The sequence below is a fragment of the Streptopelia decaocto genome (genome assembly GCF_964273445.1).
Source record: "Streptopelia decaocto genome assembly, chromosome: 3".
Taxonomy (NCBI): Eukaryota; Metazoa; Chordata; class Aves; order Columbiformes; family Columbidae; genus Streptopelia; species Streptopelia decaocto.
Genome location: NC_138656.1, coordinates 20,201,912 through 20,225,465, shown reverse-complemented (window position 1 = coordinate 20,225,465; position 23,554 = coordinate 20,201,912). Strand labels below are relative to the sequence as shown.

The 23,554-nt window shown below is 42.5% G+C and overlaps 2 protein-coding genes across 4 annotated transcripts in view; one reads left to right on the top strand and one right to left on the bottom strand.

Moving 5' to 3' along the window:
- The window catches only part of AIDA (axin interactor, dorsalization associated), a 31,214-nt gene extending 30,712 nt beyond the window's left edge, over positions 1–502 (bottom strand). For both annotated transcript variants that reach the window (XM_082049048.1, XM_082049049.1), the window contains exon 1: positions 253–502. In XM_082049048.1, coding sequence (XP_081905174.1) covers positions 253–362 — 110 coding nt within the window. In that variant the 5' untranslated portion in view covers positions 363–502. The remainder of the gene's footprint in view (positions 1–252) is intronic.
- BROX (BRO1 domain and CAAX motif containing) lies at positions 493–20,078 on the top strand. 2 transcript variants are annotated; one of them, XM_082049046.1, is made up of 13 exons: positions 493–750; positions 2,837–2,967; positions 3,753–3,859; positions 5,375–5,471; positions 6,800–6,895; positions 7,554–7,626; positions 7,968–8,073; positions 8,601–8,690; positions 9,483–9,568; positions 10,885–10,966; positions 12,007–12,157; positions 14,000–14,159; positions 14,652–20,078. In XM_082049046.1, exons 1-13 carry the CDS (start codon positions 631–633, stop codon positions 14,736–14,738), a joined length of 1,386 nt encoding a protein of 461 aa, XP_081905172.1. In that variant the 5' UTR covers positions 493–630; the 3' UTR covers positions 14,739–20,078. The 2 variants fall into 2 exon arrangements, with proteins under 2 accessions (XP_081905172.1, XP_081905173.1); XM_082049047.1 differs by lacking the exon at positions 493–750 and adding an exon at positions 1,514–1,803.
- The last annotated feature ends 3,476 nt before the right edge of the window (positions 20,079–23,554 follow it).

Here is a 23,554-nt window from a genome sequence, read left to right as displayed (position 1 = left end):
ACCCGCCGCCCGGCGGTCTCGGCGGGGCGGCTCCCGGCACCCCCCCCGCCCCGCCCCGCCCCAGGGGACCCGCGGCCCCGCGCCTCACGCAACAGCAGCGGAACCGCCGCGGGGCCTGAGGGGTGCGGGGGGCCGCGGCCTAGGCCCAGCAGGGCCCCCCTGCTCTGCCCCGCCCCGGGGGCCGCTCTCCTCCCCCGGCCCTTCGCACGGGGCTCCGGGGCCGCGTCGGGAGCCGCCCGCCCCCGCACTCACATCTGGTACTCGTCGATCGCCTCCACCAGCTGCCCCCAGGAATCGAAGTCGGTGCCTTTCCTGAAGCTGGCGCCCCAGCGCTGCAGGAGGCTCCGGGCCGCCTCCGACATAGCCCCAGCACTAGGGCACCATGCTCACCCCGGGCCGGGGCACCGCGCCGGGCAGCCGCTCCCGCCAGCCCCGCGCCCGCCGCCGCTGCCGGCCCGGCCCAGCCCAGCCGCCGCGACAGCCAAACGCGGCGAGCACCTCCCGCCAGCGCCGCCCAGCGAGGTAGGCTGCGCCGGCCGCGCCCGCCCGCGCCATCGCTACCGAGGCGGCGGGACCCGCCCTGCAGCGAGAGGAGGGAGCGAAGTGGACACTTCCGCCTCGGTATGTGTCATGGCGGCGGTCACGTGGCTGCCGAGGGAGCCCGCCCTCCCAGCTGGGTCTCGGCGGCGGCGCCCGGGAAGGGACTGGAACGCTCGTCCGCTCCAGGCCGTGCCGCGGGAGGGGCCCCAGGTAAGCAGCGGTGCCCCTGTGCACCACCGGGTCACCCGTCCAGGAGGGCCGGTGCCGTCGCGGGCCGCCGTCCCACTCCCTCCTCTGTGGTGTTGAAGAGTTCCTACCGAGGGAGGGCTCCGGGGCATGGCCGTGCCTCTGTCAGCTGCCCCGGGAGGGACCGCAGCGGCGGGGCTGGCAGCCGTGGTTTGGGGTCACCCGGCGAAAGGAGCGGGATAGCCACGAAGATGATGGAGGGAGTGGAGCATCTCCCTCATGAGGAAAGGCTGAGGGAGCTGGGGCTCTTTAGCTTGGAGGAGACTGAGGGGTGACCTCATTAATGTTTATAAATATGTAAAGGGTGAGTGTCACTAGGATGGAGCCAGGCTCTTCGCGGTGACAACCAATGATAGGACAAGGGACAACGGATACAAACTGGAACACAGGAGCTTCCACTTAAATTTGAGAAGAAACTTCTTCTCAGTGAGGGTGCCAGAGCACTGGAACAGGCTGCCCAGGGAGGTTGTGGAGTCTCCTACTCTGGAGACATTCAAAACCCGCCTGGATGCCTTCCTGTGTAACCTCATCTGGGTGTTCCTGCTCCGGCAGGGGGATTGGACTGGATGATCTTTTGAGGTCCCTTCCAATCCCTGACATTCCGTGATTCTGTGATAACCGGCGGGATCGATGCGGTCGGCCCGCCGTACCGCGCGGGGCGATACCATCGGCTCTCTGCTGGCGTTGCCTGCGGCGGTGCGTGCGTGACGCGGCGCCGAGAGGCGGGCAGGGCCGGGCGGAAGTGGCGGCGGGGCCGTGACCGGGAGCGTCCCGGTGTCAGGGAGGCCCGCAGGTGCCGGCGGAGCGCGGGGAGCCGGGCGGCTCCGCAGCTGCTGCGGGAGAAGAGGCCGCACGGCGGGGCGGTGTGTGTGTGCCGCGGGGCTGAGGCACCGGGCGGGCCCCCGCCGAGCAAACCGCCCTGTGCTGTGCGGGGTGACGGCGGTTCGGCCACGGAAGGTCTCGTTGAGTGCCTGTCAAACCGCGCCCGTGCCACAGCACCACTCATCGGGCAGCCAGGTGGGTGGAGGTTTATCGTGTCACGACATGACAAACAAGCGCAGACACGCAGGAAGGCCTGTGTGCTGGCAGGGCTCTGCTTGGCAGACCTCTTCTTTTACTTATTTATTTTCATTTATTTTTTTTTTTTTAATTTCAGCAAAGCGTTTTGTGACAATAAACTTGCAGGTTCAGGAAGGTGCTGGGAGGACTCAGGGCCTGGGGTGCCTCGGTGCCAGGTCTAGTGAGGTCGTGACAGCCTGTGAGGATGGGGATCTCACAAGCTCTCTGGGGAGCTTGTTCCTCAGGCTGACTGTCCTCACCGTGATTTAGCTTCTGCTTTTACCCAGTACAGACCTCCCTTGGTTCGACTTGTGCTCTTTGTGTTTCATCCTCTCATCCATTTTTCTTGTTGAAAGCTTGTAAAAGCATCTCATTGGAGTGCTTCTCTTATAAGGGCTCTCTGAAATGGAGGTAAAAGAGAAAAGATGGCCTATTTTGGCTGTACTTTACCCAAGTCTGTGGCACGTATGTAAGTATGTCCCTGTTTTCAGCAACAGTGAGTGTATAATCACAGTTTCATCCAATATCAATTGTGCTACAACAAAAGGTTATATTGACCCAGTTGACCCATCGGTTATATATTAACCTAATGCAATATAATGACCTCATTGAATTGAAATACACCTATAAATGACATGCAGGGGTGACAACTGTGGGGTTTTTTTTAAGAAGTAAGAAAGTATGCAGTAATGTAGAACAAAGAAGGTTATATGTTTTTTGCCATACTTAAAATAGTTGCCTCAGAAAACATGTATTTCAACAGAGCGAAAGTCTCAAACTAAGCACATGAAGGATAAGGACAAGGTCTATGAAAGCTTAATGTTTCAAATGGGAAAAAAATTAATATATGTAGTTATATATAACTTTGCAAATTAATTTCTTTCCTAGTTATTTACATTTGGAATATAGCTTTGTGAGCTGAGGAGCATGAAGTATATAGCACCCCGGTTGTACCTGTCCCTACAGCTCTTCATTTCTTTCCACATCTTAGATTTGGTGTAAACAACACTATAGAAAGAAGATGACACACTGGTTTCATCGCAACCCTTTGAAGGCTACAGCTCCCGTTTCATTTAATTTTTATGGGGTAGCTACCACTCCAGCTGCAACAAAGGTTTGCAAGTAAGTGTATTTACTATTAAATTCACTGTGTCTCTCACAGTTTGGAGCACATCCTTAAAATTAATGTTTACTCTTCGGTTTTTGTTCTGAAGATGACTAGAAATGTGTAGGCTAGGAGACAATAAGACACTGATAACATTGAATATTTAGTTACAAAGAATGAGTTATCCAGTTTTCAAGTCTCTTAGTGTATAGCAAGGCCTATTATCATAATGCAGAGGCAAAAGACCAAACATGTCATTGTCTTTCTGATGACTGTGCTTTCTTCTGCAAAAGATTACTTAAGTAATTTCCATAAGTGAATAAGGCATGAATGTTCTATTGTAGATGGGAATATAATGAAAAGAGATCTCATATTATCTTGCAGATCTATTGTTCCCTCTTCATATGCTCATCCCATTCTGATGCTGAAGAATGTTCCTGCTTTTTACTTCCATCCCCCTGCACCCAGCCTCTCAGAAGATAACAGCATAGTTATTTTAGTTTGTGTTAGATTGATAGTGAGTACTGATTATCCATTGCTGTCTGTCCAGAATAGGTTGCACTTTAAACTAAAGACTCAATCATATGTATCTAGAGGAGAAAGGAAGTTTTTTTTTCCTGTATTTGTTTGCATTGTCCTCATAAAGTACCTTTCCTTGCCTTCAGATAGCTACATAGAATGCTTACCTTCACTTTCTTAGCCAAAAGGGTGGTGGTATGCATGGGTGGATACTTCCGTAATAGTACATTTTGGGGCAGAATTTCTTAGGTTTCTTTTTTTTTTTTTTTCTCCCTCCATACAGTGATTTGAGGTTATCTCGAACACGACTTTTGGAGCTGTTTACAGACTCGAGTTGTAATCCAGAAATGATGAAGAATGCAACCGACTTGTACTTCTCCCTCTTGCAAGGTAGGAAAGTTTATTAGCAATACTAATAATAAATTGGAAGGTGTATAATTTGAGTTGTAATGACAGTTCTCAGAATATGTATTGTGCTAGTTTTCTGTAAAGAAGCTTTGCACTTTTTAGGAAGGAGAGTATCTTCACAGGTTCTATGCTTGATACCAGCCATGGGTACTTGCCAGACTCTTTCTACAACTCTCAGTGTCCTTTGTGACCCTGCCAGTACAAAGTGTAGGAACTACTGTTCTCTTGCTTTTAACCTCATTCTGCTTCCTGCTGGAGGAGAAAATGTTTATTTGTCTCTTAGATTGTGGTGAATTGCTTCTTAAGTATAAATTGAGTTGATAGGAATTGCTCTTCAGTGTAAACTTCCCGTTTGTCTGGTGCTAGATAGTAGACTTGTTGCACGTTTACCCTTCTGCTGCTGCTTGTCTTAGGTATAAACAGGTTCTCATTAGCATGGTATCCACATTTTCAGTAGATGGACACCTGTGATAACGTGTTCACTTGAAACCTTCCTGCTGCCAGTATTCCGATAACTCTCTCTTAGCAGTCAGGTGCTCAGATAAGTTTCATAGGACTGAGTTGCAGGAATTAGCTCATTCATGGAAACTGTGTGATTTTTCACTCTATTGGGAGTGAAGCAGCTCAACTTGGTGTAGTTCCCTCATTCTCTGGGCGTGTGTATCCTAATGAGACATTCTAGATAAGGTAGGACAACAGACTGTGTTGCTGCAGACAAGATTTTGAGAGTTTCTTCAGGAAGGCATCATGCTTGGTTACGTAAAAATACTGAGTATTTTCTGTCTTTGTTAACGTGTGACAGCACCTAGAGCTATAGCCCAAATAGCTGCTGTTGCAAGTCTTGAGTTCTTGTAGTCTGTAAGACCTGATCAGGCCAACACCCATCTTGCTCCTCCCTGAAAAATTCCTTCTTGGGCTGCATATGCATGTGCATCCTGTAGCCTGAGCTTCATCCCACTGACTGCTGCTTTCTGGGAAGCTGGACATAAAGAACTAGTTTCCTGTAGCCCTGAAGACAAAAAGAGGTGATGACTGGGTGAGTCCGTGCTTACAAGCCCTTTTTCATCTCCCTGTTGACCAGGCAACTTTTTTTGGAGTATCCCAGTCACCTCTATGTTGTCAGGGACAGTCACTCACTCACCTTCCGCAGCCTCAGCTGTCCCATACCTGGGTCCGTCCAACTCCCAACCAGTCACTATATGGGACGTGCAGACATCTGCAGCATTTTCCTTGAGCCATCCCAGGGCTGACTCACAGGGTTCCATTGGTAATCTGCTGGGCAAAGAGTTTCTTTTAGTAGCCAGTTTGGTTTTTGCATGTCTTGTTCTTGAGATACTGAGGAATAAATGCCTCAGGAAGTCACCTGGGCTTTTTGAGTGATACAGCAAGAAACATTCCTTTATCTATATCCATATTCTCATTGATCGCCATTCCTTCATTACTTGTTTCTGTTTCTTACTTTGAAATTGCAAGTTGGTACATTTTTTTATTCTACAGGTTTTATCCTTTCACCGGATGACTCTTCCCAAGAATGCAAGTTGCGATATATTCAGAATTTCAAGTGGACGGACACATTGCAAGGCCATGTTCCCAGGTACGTATGCTTTTATGGTTACAGGGAATGCAGCTGTTTTCTTCTGGTCTGTCACGTATATGCATGTGTGCCAGCACAGGTGTGAAGGAAAACTTAAAAGTGGAGAAAAATGCTGGACACAAACTAATTTCCAAAAACTTGTTGCTTTGCATTTTTGCTAATTCCAGTACTGTATTAGCTGTTCTGAAGTATGTGTTGCCTTTATGTAAAGGTGTGATAACACATGATAATGGTACAAGGATCCATTGTGTCGTAGTTGATCTGTAAACTATATCTACGATTGGGATGAGCAGTACAAAGAAGAAACTTGAGAATATTGGTGAATTGAATATGATAACATAAATTGCTACAGTTAAAAATTTCTCTATTTGGCATTATTGCCTGACGAGTATCTTCTGAGGTTTTTCTGAAGTACAAATGTTGCTGAAGATGTGATTTTGTTGTTGTCCTCTGAAGCTCCTAGTACATGTACCCCTGGTACAAACAAACAAATCCTCTGTTTTAAGTAGGAATATAGATCTGTAACCTTTTGGATTATTCAGTCCTCTCTTGCTCTTGTAGATAATTGTGTTGTATAACCACACTTAAATTTTATTTGTCAAGCTTTATCTAGAAGTGCTCAACTTCCTCAAAGCTTCTTTTCCCCTTGGAAGACGATCTATTGATTAAGACCCTCTTCTAATTTTCTTATGGTCATACACTCATAGACACTTACGTGTATGACATTATTCCTCCTACTCCCACACCTTTCTTTTTAAATATTACTAGTTCCTAAGATATACTGAGCTTTTGATTGCAAGCTCACTTGTTTCCAAGACCATGTTTCTAGCTTCTGAAATTTCCTACTATTTGCACACACCATTTGACTGCAGTTACATAAATACTTGCAAGAACATTCATTTGAGGGAGATGTAATAGAGTCTGACTTATTAACTTAGCAGCCACAACTTTAAAGTAGACATTCCAGAGCAAGGCTTTCCACAAAATGTGCCTTTTTTTTTTTCTTTTTTTTTTTTAAAAAGGAAAAATGTCAGCCACACCCAAAACGAAGCAAATCTCAAGTTACTGTTTTAAAATAAAAGTTCCCAAATGGGAAGGGTAGGCATCTGAATGTGGGAAATTGTAACTATGAGCTCTTAAAGGGAATAAGTAAAAATTGAAGTATCTTTTAGGCAGTTCAGAAAATAGGAGATTCTGAATTGGAAATTGTTGATTTCTTAAATGGAAAGTATTTTATGGGGAGAAATATCGACCTACGCTATGTGACCTATCAGCAGAGAGAGCTTGTCAGAACAAAATATTTGGGGGTTTTTTGTCTCTTTCTTTAGCGCCCAGCAGGATGCAGTGTTTGAACTGGTTTCCATGGGATTTAATGTTGCTCTGTGGTACACAAAATATGCATCAAGACTCGCTGGAAAAGAAGAGTAAGTGTTTTTTCTTTTCTTAGTAATTCCATTGCAGCAATATTCCACCAAAAAATTTAGCAGGTTCTGAGTGTTGACTGCTGTAGTGCATGTCCAGCTGAGACAGCAGGAGTTCACAGAGGCTGTTGGCCTTCGTTCATGTGCTGTGATGCCCAGGTGCGCTTCAGTCCCTTCTTGCATCTATGAACAAAGTGTACTAGTACCATGTGGCTGTGGCGTAGAGAATGTGTCAACTGTGAATAAACCCTTCCTCAGTCCTGCTCCGAATGTCCAGGTACAAAACTGAGATTCTCAAAATCACAGCTCTGCTGATTTTTAGCCCTACAGGTTTCTAAAGCTTTGGCTTTTAACACTGAGGCTACCCTTTACTTGAAAGTCATTACAAGGTCTTGCATTTTTTTTTTTTCAAGGGAGTTCTATTTGATTATTTAATGATTAGACACTGTAAGAAACTTCCTTACCATGAGGGTAGTGCAGCAGAGGCACAGGTTGCTTTGAGAGTTAGCGTACTCTCCATTCTTGAAGGATTCAAGATTCATCTAGACAAAACCACAACTGACCTCATCTACTGTTGGTGATAGTCCTGCTTCAAAGCAGGAGGTAGGACTAAATGACAGCTTTCTAACTAAAATTTCATTGATTTGTTCTGCATTCTTAGTATAACTGAAGATGAAGCAAAAGATGTTCACAGAAGCCTGAAGATAGCAGCTGGGATTTTTAAACACCTGAAGGTAGAAAAACTGTCTTTGCTGTCCATTCTCTAAGTTGTCTCCAAGTACCTGAAAAGGCTTTGTTTTTCTGACGAGGTTATTGAATAAACAAAAGCCTCAGGCTATCTGACTGATAGAGGAAGAAAAAGAGGTATTAATATGTTGTGCTACCACTCAATCCTTGCTACTCTTTCCCAGTGAGAGTGGAAGAGTGACTGGTCTGTCTGCCCAGTAGCACATGTGAACCATGCAACTGGTCATCTTGGGACCTTCACTCAGTGTCGTATCCATTTAGGACTTGCTTTTCATTGATAGCACTGGTATTAAGCCTAAACTAACTCTGAGACTTGCTTTATACTTAGGAAAGTCATATTCCAAAATTGATTACGCCTGTGGAAAAGGGAAGAGATTTAGAAGCTCGACTTATAGACTCTTACATCATACAGTGCCAAGCTGAAGCTCAAGAAGGTATCTTCAAATATATGTGTTTGTTGGGGATGAGAAATGACAGTCTTTGTGGGTTTCTGGGACATCTTGTGGAATCTACTTGGCAGCAATGCTACTTTTTTCTCCTGAAGTACTGCGGCTTCGTGGGGTGGGTTGCATTTAAAGAAACTGAAGTTACAATTATAGGAGAAAGATGCCAAAAATCAGTCTGATATTACAGATGTAACCACTGTGGAAGAACATTCTTCCCCTCTTCTTTTTTCCTTTCATGCAGTCTCTTTACCACGACGCTTGCCTAAGATAAATTCCCACTTCCTTTACAGCATATGTTTACCAGTTAGTCTTCAGACTAACCTTGCTTCAGCTTTTTGATTAATTTGGAATCGTTCTATCCAAAAAACAATCTGTCTTTATTCTGCAGTTTGCTTGACTGCACAATACTTGTTTTCTCCTCATGCAGGGGTTTTTAAATGCTAAATGCCTTCTTTGATTCGATGTGACATTTACAGTTAAACTTTCAACTGTGGTGTGGATTTTTTTTTTTTCAGTGACTATTGCTCGGGCTATTGAGCTGAAACACAATCCAGGACTAATAGCTGCTCTTGCTTATGAAACAGCTAACTTCTACCAAAAAGCTGGTAAGTGCCTTGTTTTCTCTCCTTAGTGACCTGGTTTATGCCTTCTTGCCAGCGGACTTACTTCACCCACCCATCAATTGCAGTATTAATACTGTTTCTAAGGGGATGTGCTTTGTATATTTAGCTTCTGTTTAGTGCATTTGAGGCTTCAGTTATCAGTTTAACAGATATATTTTGATAAGACCTTTTGTTTTTGTGGGAATCTTTTTCTGTAGCTAATGGTAAGAAATTTTAGTGTGGGGGGAAAGAAGACAGGGTAATGTCTTGAGAATATGTAATAACAACAAACAAATGGCTTGATGTAAATGGAGTGTGTTTCAGCTGTCATTGGGCAGCAGGTTATGTTGCAGACTGTGAAGTGTGCAGCGGGTTAGTTATGTACATCCTTCCAAATGAGTGACCTGATCTGTGGGCTTGCTGAGGCAAGTGGGAAAAGTGCAGAAATACAGGAGTCAGTATAAAGTATGTACGCTATTATAGGTCACTACTTGAAATGAAACTAAGAACAAGCTTTGAAATGCTGCCTAAAAATACTTTGGAAAATTAGCCTTCCAAACTTAGCAAACGGCAGTTTCAGGAATTCTAGGGACAACTGCATGATAGCTCAATAAACTGCATATTTTGGGGGGGTTTTCTCAGTTTCTCTGTGCCTTTGCAGGAGTAATTTATGTCTGGCTACTTTATAGTTAAGATCTATTGCTAAGTTTAAGAATTCTGTTTTTTGAGGGGGAGGGGGGCAGATTTTTCTTTATGGAAATGCCTTAAAGAATAACTTTACATATGCATTCACAGACCAAACATTATCCAGTTTGGATCCAACCTATGCAGGTAAATGGCGGAAGTACTTAAACTTGAAGACCTGTTTCTATATGGCCTATGTAAGTACTTTGGTTGCCATCAGTCACAGTTTTTAATATTGTGTAAGGGCTGGATGGGTAATGGGGGCTCAGTATTGCTCTGACTTCCTTTCCATGCTGTGAAGAGAGACTGTGCAGTGTCAAGGGCCTTTAAAGTGTTTTTGTTGAGTCGAGTGAAACCACTGCAGTGTGGAATTTATTGTGATCACATATTGTTAAGTGAGGCAATTCCGCTTGATCATAATACTTGTCTTCCATGATTTTAGTCACGATCTAATTCTAGGCACAGTTCTGAGCTAATCATCTTTTTGAAGACCCTGAATGAAACTGCATCAAGTAATGTTTAGGTACCATTCCAAGTGCTGTCCCTTTTTGCATGACTGATCTCTTAGCAAGTATGGTGGCACTTGGAATCATCATCTGCTCAGTTTGCACTTTATTGCTCACAGCCTGACACAGCCTGCAATCTGGCTCTTTCATACTGTAAAAAAAGGCCTAAACCAGGCAGCTGACACAATTGTCTTTCTCTTTTAAACCTGTAGCTAAAAGCTGGCTGCCTTATCAGCAAGTTTGAGAGGTGAGAGAGGGTCAGAGCTGTGGTATCTTTTTTTTTTTAATTTGTGTAATATGGGCAAGGGTAGATTTGGGTAACACTTGCTATACTTTCAGAAGAGGCATTAACGGAAGGTGTACAAGGTAAGCATTAGTTCAAGGGATTGTTCCTTTACCTATGGCAGTTAGTATTTAAACTCAGCAACTCCTTCCTGACAATAGAAAAGAAGCCATTCAGTTATCACAGTACTGCCTTCATACATAAGTGTGAAGGAATGGGACTTTTTGGAGTGGAAAAGTTATTTGGACTATGGCAAATTATCTCAAGCAGCCAAATGCCTCATCTCTGCTGGATTCAATGATGTTTGTTTCAGATGCATTTTTTGAGTGTTGAGGTGATTGTAGTTTTTTGGAGTTTTTGCTTTGTAAACTTGACTGGGATTCATCCTCATTCTGTGGTGGGGCTTAATGCTGGATATTGATATCGAGAGAGAGAGAGGTTTAAACTAGGCTATACACTAGTGCTTTTGGTAAAATGACTTTCATGAAGCTCAAAATTACTCTTGATCAGACTTGAGCCAGTCTACTTCATACCTGCGTCACAGTGTTTGTGTTGAACCGCATTGTTCAGTGAACACCTCTTTGACTTGTGTGCTCAAATTGTCAGCTACCTGCTGGGAATGGCAGCTTCAGAGAGGTGCAGCTCTGATGTGAGGAAGAATTGAAGTGAATTGGTGCATGAAGTGCCCGATGATGTCGGTAACAATTTTGTGCTCCCCCCTTAGGCGTACTGTTACCATGGCCAGACTTTGCTGGCGAGTGATAAATGCGGGGAAGCAATCAGATCTCTGCAGGAATCGGAAAAATGTAAGTGTGATTGAGACAGGGTCTGATGATGATACATCTCTCTTATTTTGCCATATGGTGTTTATTTGGTCTCTTATAAACTTAAGATTTTATCTGTCACCTGGTGAAAATCCAGCACACTTTCGAACAGAGACAGTGTATTATTCTTTGTCTTACCAGAGACTGTATTTTGTAAGAGTGCTGCAGGAAATTTCATCCTCACTTCTCAAGCTGTTGAAGACTGGCTTGGAGCTGCCTGCAATACAGTGTGAAAATCAATTGTCTGGTCATCGCTTTTTCTGTTCTGGATGTTAAATTACAGCAGCCTTTTCTGCTTTGGAGGTTGCTCTGTCTTATGTTAAATAGGAAAGCTAGAACACATTTGGTTTTTTTTTTAACAGGTTCCAGTAACCCCTCCTTTCTGTTAATTTGAAAGGTGGTTTAAAGGAAGTTTGCAGTACTTCAGGGTCTTCTGCCCATCCTCTTCCCTTCAAAGCTATTGTTACCCTGATGGCCTGTGCTGTATAACAATATATAAAAAAATGCTCAAATCATCAGACTGGAAACTTTTAATATTAATTTTTAAAATAAATAAAAATAATTTATTAAGAACAAACTAAACTGGATTACTTTCAGTAAACCAAATACTGTGGTTCTTACCATACCTGCTGTTCAGAGAAGAGTGCTTCTTTTCCCACTCCATATTAAGTATTTGTTATTTTGAGGCATCTGCTGTGCATGGACACCTTCAAACCCTTTTTTCCCCTACCATGTGGCACAGTTCTTAGGCTTATTGTTGTATTTTGCCCCACATGTAAGAATGCTTTCCTGCATCTTCCTACCCAAAAAGCTATCTTTTTTTTTTTTTTTCTGTTCTTAGTTACTTTTTGGATGTAGTAAATCTTGACTGGAAGTGCTGCCTTTGAGGTAGTTTATTTTTGTTTCTAAATAGCAAGAAGCCTGAATGGATTCTGGTATCTCCTAAAACTGAAGCACTGTAGATCAGAACCATGATTTAATAGCCACATAAATGATTTTTATTACATTTCTTTCTTGCAAAGTTTTTGCCAAAGCTGAAGCATTGTGCAAAGACTATGGAGAAACCAAAGGGCCTGGGACTACTGCCAAACCCTCTGGACATCTCTTCTTTAGGAAACTAGGAAGTTTGATTAAGAACACACTAGAAAAATGCCAGAGAGAGAATGGATTCATGTAAGTAATCTGTGGTTGGTACAGTACTCTATATGAACTGTTATTACCTCGTCTGCCTTTATTTCAAGATGGGATAGTAAATTTTACTCTCCAGTTCTTACATTCCTTTAGAGCATAGCATGTAACTTCAAGATAAATTTGCAATTCCCTAATTTGTTCTTAGCAGATTTGCTATGGGTCTGTGCTGTCACCTTCCTTGCGTTCTGTGCCAGCCCATTGGGGTGGGTTGGACTGACGTGATGGAGAAGATAAGCAGTTTTCTTCCTTCATTCCTCAGCCACTTTGTTTCTTTTCCTTCTGCACAAGAAAAAGTCCTGCAGTGGTTGCTGTGTTCGTCCAGCGCCTTCTGCCCAGCTGCTGGGATCTAGTAGGCAAAAGAGGACAGAGGGGAAGTGGACAAGACTAGTAGCTAATTCTGCTTTGCTGGCAGGGAGGTCAAAACACAGGCTGAGAGAGTTGGGGCTGTTCAGCCTGGAGAAGAGAAGACCCTGGGCAGAACTTATTACAGCCTTTCAGTGCTTAAAAGGGGCCTATAAGAAAGATAGGGACAGACTTTTCAGCAGGGTCTGTTGCAATAGGACAAGGCGGATTTTAAACTAAAGGAGCGGAGATTCAGGCTAGACATGAGGAAGAAATGTTTTACGATGAGGGTGGTGAAACACTGGCTCAGGTTGCCCAGAGAGGTGGTAGATGCCCCATCCCTGGAGACATTCCAGGCCAGGCTGGGGCTCTGAGCAACCTGATCTGGGTGAAGATGTCCCTGCTCATTGCAGGGGGGTGGGTTGGACTAGATGAGCTTTGAAGGTCCCTTCCAACCCAAACTGTTCTATGACTCTATGATTCTATGTCTTCAGTCAAGAATATGCTTAGGGTGCTAGGAGCTTTACCAGCCTAAGTATAATTTATACTGTGAATTGGGCTTTCTATTAGTTAATGCCCCTTCCCAAAAGAGTTTGGAAGCAGTTTAAAATAGCAAGATTAGTTTGGTTTTAGAATTCTTTTACTCATTTCTTTATCCTCTCCCCTCTTCTTATGATGTAGTATTCCATAACAGGTTCGTTATTTCCTTTTTTATGAAATTTACAGACCTGCATAATAGCGGAATTGACTAAACTAAAAGGATTGTCAAGTACATCAAGCTGGGCTGCAAATAGGAAAAGAAATTCTCAGCTCTGCTTTTAGTTCTAGTCACCATTGTCACAGCTTACAATAGCAGCATAAAGGAGATTTCAACAAATCCATGTTCCTCTAGAAACAGACTTTAAAAAAGAAACCAGATACACATTGACTTTTGGGGGGGGTGTCTGCCACAGAGCTCTGCTGCAGAACAGGAACAAGATAGCATGTGTCAGTATTTGCCAGTTTTCAGCTCTTGCTGGTTTGCCAAGGGTAGATTTATACCCTCATTCAGGCTTTATGTTGTAGCAGGTCTTCGTGGGTGTTGCAGTGTGGTTGCTGTTATACGCTGTGGCACATTAATACTGATTTAGGAAAAGAACTGTCGTCTTCATCTTCCTTGGGAGGTATTTTCAATCCTTGTTTGGATTTTGAAGGCCTTTTAGGACAAAAGGCGTTCTTCTTATTGAACACGCTGGGAATAATGGCTATCAAGCAGGAAAAACCCCACCAAGCTATGAGGGGATGAACAATACCAAGAAGGAATTGCTTTTGTTCTTGTGAATCTTGCTGACAGAATGCATGTTGGATGGTGCCTTCATGAAATGGAAGAGAGCAGCAGTGATTGCCACTGTAAAAACCCAGATTGTTTTTCTTTAGAATTGCAAAGGAGGCTTGCAGAGATAGAACATTGTGTTTTAACTATGTTGCTCGATTCCATTACAGCTATTTTCAGAAGGTGCCAGCAGAGGCTCCCCAGCTGGAACTCAAAGCAAACTATGGCTTAGTAGAGCCTGTTCCTTTTGAATTTCCTGCCTTGAACGCACATTGGACTCCTGAAACACTCGCGGCATTTGATCTCACCAAGAGGCCAAAGGATGACACTGTAAGATAATATTATGTACTGTTATTTCCCGTTAGCTTTATTTTGTGTATAATAAGGAGTTACTTTTTGCTGTTTTGTAATGCTCCCCAGCTCAGTGCAGGACACAGACACAAGGCTACCACCGAGCTCACATTTCCAGTGTGCTGGGAGGCAAGGCAGTTAACCTCTCTGCCACGCTGTCAGCATCTGGAAATTAGGAGTCTCCTTTTCTCTAAGTGCTGAAAAGGAGGAAATTCTGTATAAGATGCTGAAATATTACAGGAGTGAATGCTATATAAAGATTCTTTTTTAGAAAAGGATTCATTTAAGGATGCTGAAACAGAGAATATTTGGCTTTTCTCCCTTTCCTGAGGCTTGCTCAAAGCCTTCAGCCTTGAAAAGAGAGGGGGCTGTTAGATTAGAATATGTAAAGTTAGCTGTGCATAAATACTGTGCAGACACAGTAGTTGATACTTGTGGTATTTAGGGTTTTTTTTTCCTTCTTGTTTGCAGACTAAACCAAAACCAGATGAAGAAGTAAAACCTCTGAAGGAACCAGATATAAAGCCTCAAAAAGACAGTGGATGCCACATTTCTTAAGTGCCAATAAGTGCTTTGATTTCACTTTGAAACTGTATTAATTGGACTCTGGGGCTTTAGTTCTGATCTCCCTTTTTCTGATTTTTTTTTTTAATTTAGAAGACTAATTTAATTTACTTTTCTTAGTACGCGTCTATAATTCTCAAGAATGTGGTGGATTTCTAGGAGTTTATTTATATCTGCCTTATTTTTGGTTTTAGTGGGATATCATAGAATGAGTGGGCTTAAATGTTCCTATTGTGCCTCTAGAGAGTTTCTTTTTGTGGGTTTAGTTTCTACCCACAAATAGCAAAGGAAGTATCATGTTTGTAACACTTGAGGATTTTTCCATTAAATTATATGCTATATAATGTCAAATTCTGCAAACAAAAGTTTGCATGCACCGTTATATTTATTCAGGTTTTGTCATTTAGGCTTAACACCCTGTTGTGTTCCGATTCACTCAATTGTAGTGAGTGAGGAAAATCTGTTTGGTGTGTAACACTCCTATGATATTTCATTGGACTTTCACAGAACTTGGAAAACCTTAAGTTCTGCATAACTGGAGCACAATTTATATTCTTCTGAAATGATTAGCCTCTGTTCCTCTAAAAATGAGGGTTCTTATGTCACAATTTGTAGTAAGGTACTTTAGCTCGTCTGTCCTGTCCTTAAGTTTAAATCCTTTCATATCAAAGTGTATGTGAAAATGATGCAGCAAGTAATATGAAAGTGCTTAAAAGTAACGCATCACAGTGTCATTCATGTGAAGTTTTTGAATATTGAAAGATTTGGTAAGTTTGAAAGCTGCAGACAGTTAAAATCTCCTGGCACTAAAGAAGCTCCATTTGGGTGCATACAGTTGTCATGCATAAGGAAATGAAATGGTAATGATGATGCTGTGTTTCCATCTGGGTAGAGGCTACAAGCTGTCAGGAGAACAGCCAGGAAAGGTGAGCTGAAGAGCTGGTGGCACAACTGGGAAACCAAGCTTGAGATTTCCTTTATGCCATATAAACAGTGCTATCTCTCAGCTTTTGCAGTATTGCACCAAAATCAGCTCTTTGTGAAGAGGACTTGTCAAAAGCCAAGCCCAGTCAAGACTGAGAAGGAAAGTATTTTGTAGGACTTGCTTCTTCCTTTTTTGCCTACTGTGGAAAATGTGATAACATTCTTTAGTGCTGAGCACTGCAAAACACCTGTGTCAACAAAAACATAACTTTCTGATTTGCTGCAAATGCAAAAGAATATGATGTATGTGTTGAAGTCAGGGCTTTGCAGTCTCTGGGTACCAGTTGCTGCACTTCACTTTACCTGAGAAAGAAACTGAACAGCCTGAAAATGTTCCAGTTTCGACAAAACATCATGGCATATGCACTTAGTTATATGTATACAAGTTGTTTCAATAAGATGGACCAAACATGTTACAATTAAACAAAAATTTACATGTGGTTTAATGAGTTACCAAGTTTTAGTAATCTCTTTATAAATGCTCTATGTTCCCTCCACCTGCTGTATGGTCTATAAGAGTTTCATTTGTGGGTGGTTCGTGTTTGCAGAAATATGGACCTAATTTGAAATCATTATCTTTTTGAAACACCCTGTACTGTAAACACATTCCTCGTTTTGTACTGTTTAGATCAGTTCATCTTCCACTGTGTAATAATTCACTGCTTCTGTTAGAAATCTTTGATGAGACTTAGAGTAATGTAGCTTAGAGGGGCCAGTGTGTAGCTCCTTGAAGGCCAACAAAAGTGGTTGAGGAGGTTAATAGGAAACTCGAGACTCGTCCTGAGATATTGGACCGAACTACAGAAATCAGTGCTGCAAGAGGCAGAGAGGATATTAATGCTGGCTCTAGTGGGTGAATCAAGTGCAGAACTCATTGCTTCCAGTGACGGATTTTTTTTCCTTTCAGCCAGTTCTGGACACAAAAATAAGTGTAAAATCAGCTGAATTGCGTTGGAAGAAGTTTCTGTTCTGCATGGGCTTGGGTCGATAGAGAACAATAAGTATCAAGAAGAATTTATATATAAAATTGATCTGTTTCTTCTGATGCAGCACAGGGATCTGGGATATGTTTTATGAAGAGTTTCTCAGATCTGTTTATAACTTGATCAGTTGACTGTTTAGACTTCTTGCATTATTAAAAGACCAGCTTAGGTTTTGCCAGAATGGAGCATAGAGCTGCTTTGCCTATGCAGATTTTAATTCTCCTGAAAACTTATTACAGCTGTAGTCATCTACATTTGCTTAGCCTGCCTGCCCCCTTAAGGATCAAGATGCATTTAACTCAGTTTCATAATAAGGATTTTTTAGTTACTCATTGTTTTTCAGATGCCTGTATGTGTTCATATGTACATGTCTCAACCTAATTAATTTTCTTTCTGCACAGACTAGATTCCATTTTCCCTCCTCCCCTCATTTTCCCTTCCGTCTGCTACACAACTGTAGCACAGACTTACCCTTGTTTGTTAATGCCTGTGTGGGTGCTGGGACTCATTTCCAATGAGGCTTTTGCCCATGGGTGTGTTTCAGTATATGGTTATCTTAAAATATAATGAACAGATCATGACTAAATCTTTCCTAAACAACTTCTTGGGAAAGATTATTTCATGGACTTGCAAATCTTAATTCTTTGGACGCTTTCTTAAACCAAGTGGTTTGTTTGAATCAAGTTCACTGTAAATAGTTTGGGGCATAACCAAGTGGATTGTGTCAGATTACAGCATTACTTAAGCCTAGCTGTGTAACCTCTTATGCCATAGCTGTTTCAGTAAATATGATGTAGTAGTTTAAACATAGACTAATGGAACAAACGAATTCACTTAACATGTGTTGCTTTTCAAGACAAACTTTGTTTACTTGTAGTTAAAATCCTATGGCAAACATTGGATAGTTTTGCCCAAAACCAAGAAACTGAAGACTGTTTAGTTTGCAAAGCGTAGAGAGCTGTGAGTCAATGAGCAGTGTTTTCTTTGGTTTTGTTGGGTAGTAGCAAGAAGTATTTATTGTAAATAGTATTTAGGTTAACTGTCCAATATGCTTGAGAATATGGATTAATTGACTGGGAGTTTCAGTTGAATCCAGAAACCTAGCAGCCACATTCCTTCTATTGTGATTTTCTTTAGTAATTTTTAAGAATGAGGTATTTTGAATGGTGACTTTTTAATACTCTAATGCTGCAAGAGCTTGTTTTTGTGGCCTCTCTCTGGTTTTAAAGGCCCTCATGGCTAAAACTGCAAATCTTGTTCATGTAAATAGTCTTTAAAAATTTCTGCCCAGTCCGAACTAGGAAAAAACTGCAGCTAAATAAATACGGAGTGCTGGGCCCTCTGTTTTATGCATTTAAAATGCAGTGATTGTCTTTAATCTACTATAAAACAAACCATAAAGCTCTTTGTAAGATTTCTATTTAAATACCTTCCTCCATGTATTTAAATACACTTCTTGTACGTTTTCTGTTCCTGGGTTTACAGCAGTTAATCTCCATCCAGCATGTGACACTCCTAGAACCGAGGGACTAAATTTGGCCTTTGGATGCTCATGTCTGACTCCCACTGGATTCGCTAGAGGAATTTTGCCTGTCAGCCTGAGGATGACGTTTGGTCACTTAAATGTTCAGCATGAATATGTGGTGCATCTGTGATGATGGTATTGGTTCATAGGATAAGCACGAAACCAGATCCCTGTATCTGGGTAGAATACGGTCAGCTCTGCACTTTATAAATTTCCAGTGTTGCCATTTTGGTACAATACAATAAGGTTGTAAAGACTCCTTCCTGACATTTTAATTTTGTTGCACTGATTTCAGTACTGTGCAGTTGGTAAGATTTTTACGGGAAATGTTACTAAAATGTATTTTCAGTTGTGTATAAAATAAACTTGTGAAGCATATCTCTACCTTTAGTGTGAGGAGGACATGAGAGGAGGCAGTAATTCATCTGCTTTCCCTGTCAATTCAGAGAAACAAAAAGTTTCTGTCTGTTGGCTGTGGGATAATATGTTTCATCCCATCCCTGCACCTAGTGTCTAAACTGAAGGGTCAGCATTAACATAAATACTGTTGTGTTTTTGTTGTTGTTTTGTTGTTTTTTCCTTCCTCTAACTAGCCCAGTTGAGTGAAGAATAAAGCACAGCAAGTATGACTGGCATGGAAAAGCCCCTGTAGTGGGTACCTGTCTCCAGATTTTGAGTGCAGCATAATGGCCTTTCCACAACAACAATTGGATTTGCTCAGTTCTTTCCCCGCTGTTGATGCTCTCAAATCCAACAAACGTCACGTGGTAACCGAGGGAGTCCTTGATCAGCTTTTTATGTAGGAAGGCCTGCCTCTCTGGGTGCTGGTGCCTTCAGGGATTACAACCTTCTCGATGCCATCCTGTACTCTGAATAATCAAACTTCAGTGGAATCAGCTCTGACAAGATTGACCGAGCAGCCTTATTTTGTGAAGACAGTCACCATGCAATCTTAAGCTTCACAGTTTGAAAATTTGTACATAATTGCAAGTTTCAGAATACCATTTAAAATAAACAATCTTAATATGTCATGTTTTTGTTTCATCATTTAAAATTTTAACTATAGCAGCCAGAGAGTCTGTCTTGAACGTTCATTGCTCCAATTTCATGAAAATGTAATAATTATAGAGAATACTTTATCCTCGCAGTATGCCCAAAGGATGACATAAATGAGCAAGATATGTGAATTCGGTGCATATGGAAGTAGTAGCTAGAATGAAGCAGTTTGAGTCATGGAGCAGGAAGAGAGGAGGTAGAATTTCCAAACTTATGTTAAAAAACGAAGCAATTTGGTATGATTTTGTATGCCCATACAAAATCCTGGTGCTTGCAAAGGTCTGTGACATTGTAGGATATTCTGTGTGCTACGTGAAGGGGTTATTAGGGAAGTGCACGTTGCTGGCCACCTCTCGACATTGCCAGCAGGTGCCAAATGTCATTGTAGGAAATGTGTTTTTTCTTTGCCAGAGGCACGATTGGCTCTTTCGGTGTTTAGTGTAAATACACGTTTATGCTTTTAGCTTCTTGAGCTTTAGCACAGTTTCTAGAAGGAAAAAAAAAATAGTCTCAATTGGTCTCTGTCTATTTCCTTCTGAAATAAATCTTTTTCCCTCAATAAGGTACTTTGAAAAAAACCTACAGAAAAATGTTTTCATTCATGCATGTTGTGACTACAGTAGAAGTATCTATAACTGATTCTGTAATATTTTTCTTCCTTCCTAGGGATTTAAAGGATTTCAGTTTCTATGTAGTCCTTAGAGAATAAGAATTGGTTTTCTGTCTAAAACTGTCTTCTATTTCATTTTGATAATATCAAATAATGTTAAAAGAACGTGAAAGCTGGACCGTCTTGAATGTAGCATTTGGAATTTGACAATATCCTGGATATCAGCTTTAAGACAAACCTTCCTCCCTGGTTTAGAAACTAAAGTTTTTCTACTTTACAGGTTGGTGGGTTTTGGTTGGTTGGTTGGTTTTTTGTTTGTTGGAGTTTTTTTGTTTGTTTTTCTTTTGTTTGTTTTGGATGTTTGTTTTCTTTTGTTGTTTGCCTTTTTTTTTTTTTCCTTTCCTGCTATCAGGTTCATCCAATCGAGCAGGGAGCCAAACAAAAACAGGTTGTTAAATTTGAAGAGTGTCATTTTAGCGTATAACTGCCAGGCTGGATTTTTGTTTTCCTTTCCTCCATAAAGAAAGTAATCTTTTCACCAGCAACCTGCTATTAGCTCTGAAACAGATTTCCAGGTCATGGAAACGTGCTGGTTTGTGTTGGGAGTTCCAGAAGACCCACAGTTTCCCTCACGTTGATTTGAAAACAGCTGGTGAGTTACTTGGAATGCTTTTCTTCAGACTTCAGCAAGTTGAGCAGCTCCTGGAATGTGCAAGACCTGTGTGCGTTTTCTAGTGCCTTACAGGCGGCTTTTCATGCCTTCACTTCTAAGTGACAGGGAAAAAACCCTAGATTTTCATGTTCTATTGCTTTCCTTATTTTCTTGTGCACTTGAATAAGAAGTGAAATAACCAGCAATGATGCTTATAGCTGACATCATTGGAATAAAGTGTATAGTTCAAGGCATAAAATTGCCTTTTAAGATTATACATAGGTGCCTACACATTGCTTGCTTTGCTTTATATTTGGAAATTTTCTGTTATAGCCATAAACAAATAGAGATTTGGCTTTGTGAAAGTGAAGACTGAGATTCTGGAGGACACCTGAGTAGCAAGTCCCATACTCATTTATTTTCAATAGCTTTGGAAAATGCAAGGCTGGATGTTTCTGTCCTGGGCTGGCTGTTGTAGGAAAGGTCTGCAGTATTTTTTCACTAAACCATGACTTTGGATCAGATCAAAGGTGCTGGGAAGCCTAAATAAGTCAGCATCTCGTGCTTTTGTGACCAGCACGTTCAAGTCATCTGGGCTGATGATTTCACTCAGATTTCTAACTCTTTTACAAACCTTACCCCAGAGTACTTTTTCCTGAGGTTGATGCATGTTGGTGTTTTTGCACTTGGCTACTCTGACAGCATATATTTTCTTTCTTAAATGATTTGCCTTTTTAGAAAACATAGCAAACCTTACAGTTTCCCCCTATTTCTCACTAGCCGCCGCTGTATAATTTCAACACAAAACAGGGATTGTCTCTTGTGTAGCTTTGCTTTCCACTACATCAGACATGCCTAGCAGTTAGCATTTTAGAAAGGTCAGATTAAGCACAGTTCATAGAGATTGCTGTTTTCTGTCAGTGAAGAAACAGCTTGAAGAAACACAAGGATATCAAACGTGGTCTCCTGTTGGCTGCTTAATAAGCAGGTACTGTAGAGGCCCAGTTGTGAAGTGTGCTGTAGCTCTGAAGTTCATAGAATGACAAAATCATTTGGTTGGAAGAGACCCTTAAGATCATCAAGTCCAACCATTACCTAACTCCAGCACTAAACCACATCCCTAAGAACCTCGTCTATACATCTTTTAAACACCTCCAGGGATGGTGACTCCACCACTTCCCTGAGCAGCCTGTTCCAGTGCCTGACAACCCTTTCTGAGAAGAAATGTTTCCTAATATCCAATCTGAACCTCACCTGGTGCAACTTGAGGCCATTGCCTCTCATCCTACACTTCCTGCTTCAGAGAAGAGACGAACACCCTCCATGCTACAACCTCCTTTTGGGTAGTTCTAGAGTTAAGAGAGAGTTGTAGAGTTCATCAGAAGATGAAGACATATGGTGGGATGGCTTTTCATTACTGGTGCAGAATGTGGGATCTTAAGGCACCTGAATTCCAGTTAGGGCAGAGCTACTGATGTACTGGCAGAGGTCCAAGCATTTCAGTGGAAATGACTGTCAGAGACATCCACTGCTACTGGGGTGACCTGAGGAGCGTCGGGAACTTTAAGGACATGCCTGTGCTTTTGCAAGAGCTACAGAAATGGTGTCCTTGGAGTGGAGTCAGCCTGGAAGGGTTCGCTCTGTGTGTCTTTTGCTGCAGTGGGGAACATCCACTTCACACAGTATCACAGTATCACAGTATGTTTGGGATTGGAAGGGACCTCAAAAGATCATCTAGTCCAATCCCCCTGCTGGAGCAGGAACACCTAGGTGAGGTCGCACAGGAACATGTCCAGGCGGGTTTTGAATGTCTCCAGAGAAGGAGACTCCACCACTTCCCTGGGCAGCCTGTTCCAGTGCTCTGTCACCCTTACTGAGAAAAAGTTTCTTCTCAAATTTAAGTGGAACCTCTTGTGTTCCAGCTTGATCCTATTACCCCTTGTCCTATCATTGTTTGCCACCAAGAAGAGCCTGGCTCCATCCCCATGGCACTCACCCTTTATATATTTATAAACATTAATAAGGTCCCCCCTTAGTCTCCTCTTCTCCAAACTAAAGAGACCCAGCTCCCTCAGCCTTTCTTCCTAAGGGAGGTGCTCCACTCCCTTCATCATCTTGGTTGCCCTACGCTGGACCCTCTCCAGCAGTTCCCTGTCCTTCTTGAACTGAGGGGCCCAGAACTGGACACAATATTCCAGATGTGGTCTCACCAGGGCGGAGTAGAGGGGAAGGAGGACCTCTCTCGATCTACTAACCACCCCCCTTCTAATACACCCCAGGATGCCATTGGCCTTCCTGGCCACAAGGGCACAGTGCTGGCTCATGGTCATCCTGTTGTCCACCAGGACCCCCAGGTCCCTTTCCCCTACACTGCTCTCTAATATGTAATCTCTCAACCTATACTGGAACCTGGGGTTGTTCCTGCCCAGGTGCAGGACTCTACACTTGCCCTTGTTAAATTTCATTAGGTTATTCCCCGCCCAACTCTCCAGCCTGTCCAGGTCCCGCTGGATGGCAGCACAGCCCTCTGGCGTGTCAGCCACTCCTCCCAGCTTGGTGTCATCAGCAAACTTGCTGATAGTACACTCAATTCCCTCGTCCAAATCGTTAATGAATATATTGAATAGTATTGGCCCCAGCACTGACCCCTGAGGCACTCCGCTAGATACTGGCCTCCAACTAGACTCCGCACCATTGACTACCACTCTCTGGCTTCTCTCCCTAAGCCAGTTTGCAACCCACCTCACTACTCTATTGTCTAGACCACACCTCCTCAACTTAGCTGTGAGGATGCTGTGGGAGACTGTGTCAAAGGCTTTACTGAAGTCAAGGTAGACCACATCCACCGCTCTGCCATCATCCATCCACCTTGTTACATTCTCATAAAAGGCTATGAGGTTGGTCAAGCATGACCTACCCTTGGTAAAGCCATGCTGACTGCCCCTAATAACCCTCTTATTCTTGATATGCCTTGAGATGGCACCAAGGACAAGCTGTTCC